This window comes from Rana temporaria, chromosome 6, assembly GCF_905171775.1.
Source record: "Rana temporaria chromosome 6, aRanTem1.1, whole genome shotgun sequence".
Classification (NCBI taxonomy): domain Eukaryota; kingdom Metazoa; phylum Chordata; class Amphibia; order Anura; family Ranidae; genus Rana; species Rana temporaria.
This window is the reverse complement of record NC_053494.1, coordinates 4,132,765-4,141,331: the sequence shown is the minus strand read 5'-3', so window position 1 is coordinate 4,141,331 and position 8,567 is coordinate 4,132,765. Positions and strand designations below refer to the sequence as shown.

The 8,567-nt window shown below is 45.1% G+C and overlaps 1 protein-coding gene across 1 annotated transcript; it reads left to right on the top strand.

Moving 5' to 3' along the window:
* The first annotated feature begins 2,588 nt into the window (after window positions 1-2,588).
* LOC120942563 (golgin subfamily A member 6-like protein 6) lies at window positions 2,589-7,184 on the top strand. The gene is made up of 2 exons (XM_040355542.1): window positions 2,589-2,665; window positions 6,632-7,184. Exons 1-2 carry the CDS (start codon window positions 2,629-2,631, stop codon window positions 7,168-7,170), a joined length of 576 nt encoding a protein of 191 aa, XP_040211476.1. The 5' UTR covers window positions 2,589-2,628; the 3' UTR covers window positions 7,171-7,184.
* The last annotated feature ends 1,383 nt before the right edge of the window (window positions 7,185-8,567 follow it).

Below are 8,567 nucleotides of genomic sequence, written 5' to 3'. Positions count from 1 at the left end.
GAGCGGCGAAGAGGACGTCGGGGGCGAGTGCAGCAGGTGAACGGGCTCAGGTAAGTAAAACAGGGGGGCTGGGGGGTGCATAGGATGCATTAAGGTGAAAAAACATGAACCTTTAGTGTCTCTTTAACCACTTTGTCACTGCCAGTCCTGCTGCAAACAAAACAAAGAGATTTGCAAGGCTGGACAAGGTAGCAACTCAGAAATAAAGCCCTGAACCACTTCAGCCCCGGACCATTTGGCTGGCCAAAGACCAGAGCACTTTTTTGCGATTCGGCACTGCGTCGTTTTAACTGACAATTGCGCGGTTGTGCGACGTGGCTCTCATAAAAAGTTGGTGTCCTTTTTTCCCCACAAATAGAGCTTTCTTTTGGTGGTATTTGATCACCTCTGCGGTTTTTATTTTTTGCCCTATAAACAAAAAAATAGCGACAATTTTGAAAAAAAAAACTTTATTTTTTAGTTTTTGCTACAATAAATATTCCCCAAAAATATATAAAAAATATTTTTTTTCTCAGTTTAGGCCGATACGTATTCTTCTACATATTTTTGGTAAAAAAAAATCGCAATAAGCATTTATTGATTGGTTTGCGCAAAAGTTATAGCGTTTACAAAATAGGGAATAGATTTATGGCATTTTTATTAATATTTTTTTTTTACTAGTAATGGCGGCGATCTGCGATTTTTATCATGAGTGCGACATCATGGCGGACACATCGGACACTTTTGGCGCCATTTTGGGACCATTGTAATTTATACAGCAATCAGTGCTGTAAAAATTACACTGGCAGTGAAGGGGTTAACCAGTAGGGGGCACTGAAGGGGTTAAGTGTGTCCTAGGGATGTGTTCTAACTGTAGGGGGGGTGGGCTACGTGTGACACGACACTGATAACCGCTCCCGATTACAGGGAACTGTGATCAGTGTCTTGTCACTAGGTAGAACTGGGAAATGCTTGTTTACATTAGCATTTCTCCGTTCTTCCTTCTATCTATCTATCTATCTATCTATCTATCTATCTATCTATCTATCTATCTATCTATCTATCTATCTGACTCTCAAACTTTTTTCAGGCAATCTGCTTCCCCTGGGTAAGGTTCAATGGGCTGAAAGATTTGAGCTTATGGACCGGATAACTAGAGCTGAGAAATCCATGACAACCTCTGATTTCATATTTCCAGTATTTGTACACAGGTAAGAAAATTGGATGCATGGATGCATGGATTACAATGGGGGATTTTTTTTCTTTTTGAAGCATGTGATCAGAGCCAGATGCTCTAATAGGCTTTAAATTAGGGTGGGCTCGGGGCGCAGAGCACTGCGCCTAAGCCCCACCTAGTTTTGTAAATGAATATTTGCTATTGTCACACTGATTCTCCTGCCAGCCAGGGCTCAAGTCCTGCGGGAACGCGTGGGAACTGAGTTCCTGCACTTTTTTCACAGCAGGAACGCAGTTCCCTTTGCAGGACTAGAGCAGCCGAGCCGCCCAGCCAATCCTTTTTTTGGTGGGGGAGTGGATCTTGGTTGGGAGTTCCCACACTTTTTTCTCCAGGACTTGACCCCTGCTGCCAGCCAATCAGGAAGTGGGTCCTGATTGACCCATCACCCGATTGCCCGAAAGGAGATCCGATCAGATTGGCCATGAGGAGAAGGAGGGAGGAGACACAGGGAAGCTATCCTGGCTTCCCAGGAGGAATCCACTGCCTGGAGCGAAGTCATCGCCCACCATTGGCCACCTCCTGGAGCGCTGTCTGTGAGATGGGGTAAGTTCAGGCCCTGACCTACTTGCCCGACCCAATGGGGGGGTTGCCGCCCGTGACTGACCTTGACCGACTGGGGACGTAAGTTCCTGGTTGCTTTGTTTGCTGCCCCCCCCATATAAAACACCAGCCACCACTGCATAACTTACTAATGTGAACCCAGTGCTGATGGAGAGGGACGGGGAAGGGGCAAATAAGGACAGACGCCTGATGTACTGCTTATCAATCGATGACCTCATTGGTTTTTAGGATGTCAGAGGCTGATCCACACAGTGCCCAAGGTTATAATGATGCAGAACCCACGGCTTTGTATAAAAAGAAAGGCAAGCTTGATCCACCTGCCAGTTTGTTGACAGTTTTCAGACATTGTGACTGGGGGGTGTAGGGGGTGATCTGGGGGGTGACTGGGGGGTGATTTGTGTGCCTACGTGTGCCTGGTGTTAGTGTGCTGCTGTGCAACTTACTGTGGATGTCTTCTCTCATTGAGCTCCGGTCAAAAGGACCGCCTTGAGGAGCATGACATCACTTCCTCCTGCCTGTGTTTACACTATACAGGCAGGGGAAACATCGTATTCGCCAGAAGCGATCGCGAGGGGTGGCCAGAAATCAATGGCCACCCCCTCATCACGGATCGCTCCTGGAGCAATACCGACCGCCGCAGGCACCGGGGGGGTTCAATGGAGCCCCCCACCCGCGGCAAGGCAGGGACATACACGTATGTCAATCTGCCTGCCCATGCCATTCTGCCGACGTACATCGGCGTGCGGCGGTCGGGAAGTGGTTAAATGAAATATATTATTATTTTGATATTTTACTTGATCTGCTCCCTTCTTAGAGTTACCAAGTCAATCCCAATAGGAGAACAGGAAAATATGAAGAAGGTGCTCCTGAAATCCAGAGACCTAACAGGTACAAGGCCCGAATTAAGTTTAAAAAAGGTGCTATTGCTTTAGCTCAAGTATTTTGAATAAAGTTGCAAATTCCAAATGAATTGTAATAGTATTTAAACTAACTTTCACAAGAGACTGGCTAGGGTATATAAGAAGCTACTGCTCCTCTCCACGGCTGCCCTGCAATCTAATGTGAGTGAGTGAAAAACTTATATAGCGCAACACATGCGAACCGAATCGCCTTTGGGCGCTTAGTATCCATTCTCGAAGTAAACTTTTTGCCCTCAGAAGAGATGGGTTTTGATTTTCCTTCTGAAGACCAGGTAATTCATCTCCAATCGGATGCTGGTTGGTAGAGCGTTTCATAGTCTGGGTCCTTGGACTGCGAATCTTCGTTCTCCTTTGGACTTGTATCTGGCTTTGGGTATCTGGAGTAGATTTTGAATGCCATGTGATTCCACACAGCGTAGTTTTTAGGAGGGGTACAGGGCTGCTATTAGAAATCATGGGGCCCCATACAGCCTACCTGACAGGGCCCTCCCCTCCTGACCACAAGAGACTTAGGATACAGATGTATCAGTTCCTTCCTCTGCGGTCTCAGCTGCACAGATGAATGAATAGCATTAATTGTTGCCACCATAACAAAACACGGTAGGTGGTTGCCACATCCCCGGATGCTAGAATATATATAGGGGGGTGGGTGCTTTGCACCTCCCCACTCCAAGCACCTTGATCCCATGTTGACGGGGACAAGGGCCTCTTTCTGACTACCCTGGCCTGTGGTTGTAGGCAGGGCCGGACTTACCATTGGGCTTGACTGGGCTCAAGCCCATGGGCCCCACCCAATAGGGGGCCCCGGGAGGAGGAAGCACGAAGAGCCATGCGGCTGCTGATGAAGAGGTAAGAAGTCCCCTTCACCCACCCGCTCAATAACTACGATCGGCGGCCCCCACTCAACAACTTTGATCAATCGGCGACCCCCCCTGCTCAACAACTCCGATCGGCTCACCCCCCCGCTCAACAACTCCAACCCCCCCCCGCTTCTCGGCTCCAGGGGGCCCCTCAATCAACACTCAAGCCCAGGGGCCCCCACCACCCTAAGTCCTGCCCTGGTTGTAGGGGTCTGCAGGCAGGGGGCCTTTGACAAGGGGGCCCCCAGATCCCGGTGCCCCACACTATGTGAATAAGTATAGGGTACATTGTACCTATTCACCCAAAAAAGTGTCAAAAATAAATACAGTACACAGGTTTTTGACAAAGTAATTATTATTAAAGCAGCTCCGGCGTCTCTTCTCCTTCCGATTTCTTCTCCCTTGAGTGATGTCTTCATCCTCCGGTTTGGTTCTTCTCCCTCCGCTGATGACTTCTTCCGCTGCTGGGTCTCCTCTCTCTGCTGTCTTCTCCCTCTGCCAGTGCTCTTCTCCCTGCTGTCTTCTCCCTCTGTTCTTCCTAGGATCTTCTCCCGGCGCTCGTTCCCGCTTACCTGTAGGTAAAAGTCAAACAAAACAAGTAGCTGGATTCAGAGAGAGCGCCGCAACTTTAAGGCGGCGTAGCATATCGTATTTACGCTACGCCTCCTTAAGTCAGAGAGGCAAGTACTGTATTCACAAAGTACTTGCCTCCTAACTTACGGCGGCGTAGCGTAAATGGAGCCGGCGTAAGCGCGCCTAATTCAAATTAGGATGAGGGGGCGTGTTTTATGTTAATGGGGGATGACCCGACGTGATTGACATTTTTTACGAACCGCGCATGCGCCGTCCGTGTACATATCCCAGTGTGCATTGTTTCAAAGTACGCCACAAGGACGTATTGGTTTCGACGTGAACATAAATTATGTCCAGCTCTATTCACTGACGACTTACGCAGACAACGTAAAATTTCCAAATTTAGACGCGGGAACGACGGCCATACTTAACATTACTATTCCAGCTATTTGATGGAATAACTTTACGCCTGAAAACGCATTACGTAAACGGCGTATCTTTACTGCGACGGGCGCACGTACGTTCGTGAATAGGCGTATCTAGTCATTTACATATTCTACGCCGAACTCAACGGAAGCGCCACCTAGCGGCCAGCCTAAATATTGCACCCTAAGATACGATGGCGCAAGCTGTCGTATCTTAGATAGGTTTAAGTGTATCTCAGTTTGAAAATACACTTAAACTTACGACGGCGCAGATTCAGAGTTCCGTCGGCGTATCTACTGATACGCCGGCGTAAATCTTTCTGAATCTAGCTAAAGGTTTCTACTACTAGGCCCACTGGGTGTACTCGCTAATATAAAGCAAAAAAATTCTAATCTTTGGAATAGGAACATGGAATTGTATAGAAAACACCTCTAATCTAAATATGATCAACATTCTTAACAATTTTATATACATTTCCCTGGGAATTCCCGACATGTAAACAAAAAAATGTATCCAATCCCCACTCTATGGTAATGATAAATGCTTAAAATGAATGTACTGTGATAAAACAAGTAAGCAGTGTTGCAATGTGAACAAACTTTTTTCCCACCTAATTCAGAACACAAGCCCTTTAGGTTTGGTATGAATTCTAAAAGGGGGAACACCATGCAAACAAAGGGAGGTCCCCCAAAAATCCAAACCAGATGCTTATCCGAGCATGCAGCTTGACAGGCAAGGAAAGGGGATGAGAAGCATGCCCTGGGCTAGACTAGACCACATGCCCTCAACATGGGGAGTTACCTTACCAGGTAGAACCTTTTCTCTATGTTGATGAGGACAAGGGCCTCTTCCCCACAACCCTGGCTTGATAGTTGTAAGAATCTGTGGGCAGGGGGCTTATTGGAATCTAAAAGCCTTCTTTAACTGCTTAAGGACCGCCACACGCAGATTTACGTCCTCAGAATGGCACGGACAGGCAAATGGGTGTACAGGTACATCCCCTTTAATTTGCCGCTGTGTCGCAAACTCTGTGACCGCGCCCATGGAACCCACAGACTCGATGTCCGCCAGTGTCCCGCGATCGTGTCACAGAGCTGAAGAATAGGGAGATGTCAGTGTAAACACAACATCTCCTCCGTTCTTCCTAGTGACACTGTCACTGATCGAATGCTCCCTCTCATCGGGAACAGTGATCAGTGACGTGTCACTTGTAGCCACGCCCCCTAACAGTTAGAATCACTCCCTAGGACACACTTAACCCCTTTGCGCGGGGTTAACCCCATTACTGCCAGTGTCATTTTTACAGTAATCAGTGCATTTTTATAACACTTATCGCTGTAAAAATGACACTGGTCCCAAAATGGTGTCAAAAGTGTCTGATGTGTCCGCCATAATGTCGCAGTACCGATAAAAATCACAGATTACTAGTAAACAAATAATATTAATAAAAATGCCATAAAACTATTCAGTATTTTGTAGATGCTATAACTTTTGCATAAACCAGTCAATAAACGCTTATTGAGATTTTTTTAAACCAAAATTATGTAGAAGAATACGTATCGGCCTAAACTGAGGAACATTTTTTTGTTTTTTCTATATTTTTCGGGGATATTTATTATAGAAAAAAGTAAAAAATATAGAATTTTTTTCAAAACTGTCGCTCTAATTTTGTTTATATCGCAAAAAGATAAAAACCGCAGAGGTGATCAAATACCACCAAAAGAAAGATCTATATGTCAATCTATATGTCAATTTTGTTTGGGAGCCACGTTGCACGACCGCGCAATTGTCAGTTAAAGTGATGCAGTGCCGAATCGCAAAAAGTGGCTGGGTCTTTGGCCAGCCAAATGGTTTGGGACTGAAGTGGTTAACATTAAGGGGTCACCCAGATACCATTTCCCCTATGTCAGTGAAGAAGCGGTTCATAATACCCCTACTAATTCATGAATACATACACATTTTTGACCATCAATCACGTGATCCAGTTTTTTAAATCAATGTCAATTATGATGTCCATATACAATTTGAGGTTTCGTTAACATGGGAAAAATCGTATCTCTATGTTTGTTTCTCAGGTGTGTACCCCATTGTTGTCCTCACCCACAAGACCAGCGGAAATCTCACAGATACAGAGAACGCGTTTCGGGACATGGGCATGGAAAGAATTTTCTCATTTGAAAACTACACGAAAGAAGACCACATGAAGACCAGGGGGAGACATGAAGAGGTGCTGAAGTTTCTTTGTGAAGTCATTAAAGACGTTCAGTTTAGAATAGAACATCGACCACACGATCCAGCGAAAGAGATCATGGAGAGAAAAACTTTTGTAATGAATTACATACATGAGTATGCAAAGAAAGTCCAAGAGGAGAAGATTGAGAGGCAGAGAGCCATGGAGAAAGTACAACAAGAGAAGAAGAAGAAGGAGCAGGAAGAGCAGATGAACAGGCAGAGAGAGAGGGAGAAACAGGACCAGGCCAATGAGTTGAAATGGAGACAGGAGGAGCTGGAGAGGCAGAGACAAGCAGAACTAGCCAGGCAGGAGGAACAACTGCGAGCTGCACAAGAGAAGCTTCAAAAGAAAAAGAAGAAAAAGTGGGGGATTTTTGGGTAATTTTTGTAATTTATTTCGTCTGTTTTGGTACCTTTACTCCATTTAAATGACAAAAAAAGGCAAAAAGCCTATACTAATTAGTAAAGGAAATTTTGTCTAAAATTAAAAATGTTATACTTTAATAAAGAATGGAAAAAAATTAAAAATAAATATATAATATCTATAACATGTATATATATATATATATATATATATATATATGAGAGAGAAATTTGTAACAATTATATTAACACGATTGTCATGCCATTATAATAGCAAAATACATTGATAAAGTAATGGTGATTTGAGGCTTTTTATGGGGTTCGTATTATTGGGTCTCTGTAAGTAATATTGTTCAGTCACCACTGTGTCTAATTGTTTGACAAATGTACACCATTCCTTAATAATAATGCAAAATAATATCTTTAAATAAAGTCATAATAGAAGTTTTATCTTTCATGTTTCATATCAATAAGTGAATTTACAATTTACATTTTTTGTTAAATTAAATGAGAACTAAAACCAGTGAATCCAGTCCTGCGGGAACGCGTGGGAACGGAGTTCCTGCACTTTTTTCACAGCAGGAACGCAGTTCCCTTTACAGGACTAGAGCAGCCGAGCCGCCCGAGCCAATCCTTCACTAAGCGTCGATTCCCAGCTCGAGTCACTGTCAGGGGCAGGCGAACCTTAGTGATCCTTTATGTTACTGGCGCTTCCTGTAAATGGATTCATCGGTTAGTGTGCGGGTGTTCCGTCACTTCCTCAATGCCGCAATGTCTCCTGGGAGCTTTTGGCATTGTTCCCAGGAGACTTTGTGGAGATCTGCCGCTTATCGCGGGATTTAGAAAGATCTTGCGTTTTAGTAATTATGCATATGAGGGTATCATTTTTTTTTTTTTCGTGGGGGAGTGGATCTTGGGTGGGAGTTCCCACACTTTTTTCCCCAGGACTTGACCCCTGGCCACCCTTTACCATCTTGCTTTCACCCATCGTGTGACCTTTTTCAGAGGTAAAGGCCAGTGATCCAGAACTGCAGTTGACCAGTCAGCCCTCCTACAATAGTGATATTCTATCTAGTACACTATAATCTCTTCCCTTCTAACAATGGCAATGCTTCCCTGCAGTGGTTTGTGTCTCTGCCCCTCCCACAGTGGTGAGATTTCCCTGCAGTAGGTTTGTGTATTTGCCCCTCCCACAATGGTGAGATTTCCTGCAGTAGTTTGTGTCTCTGCCCCTCCCACAATGGTGAGATTTCCTGCAGTAGTTTGTGTCTCTGCCCCTCCCACAATGGGGAGATTTCCCTGCAGTAATCTGTGTCTCTGCCCCTCCCACAATGGGGAGATTTTTTGCAGTAGTTTGTGTCTCTGCCCCTCCTACAATGGCAATGCTTCCCTGCAGTAGTTTGTGTCTCTGCCCCT

What these genes read in the sequence shown, in the direction of transcription:
- LOC120942563 (XM_040355542.1), top strand. Translation starts at nt 2,629, where the DNA reads ATGAAGAAGGTGCTCCTGAAATCCAGAGACCTAACAG. An exon ending in GAAATCCAGAGACCTAACAG is followed by an intron (nt 2,666 to 6,631) that starts GTACAAGGCCCG and finishes TTTGTTTCTCAG; the next exon opens with GTGTGTACCCCATTGTTGTC.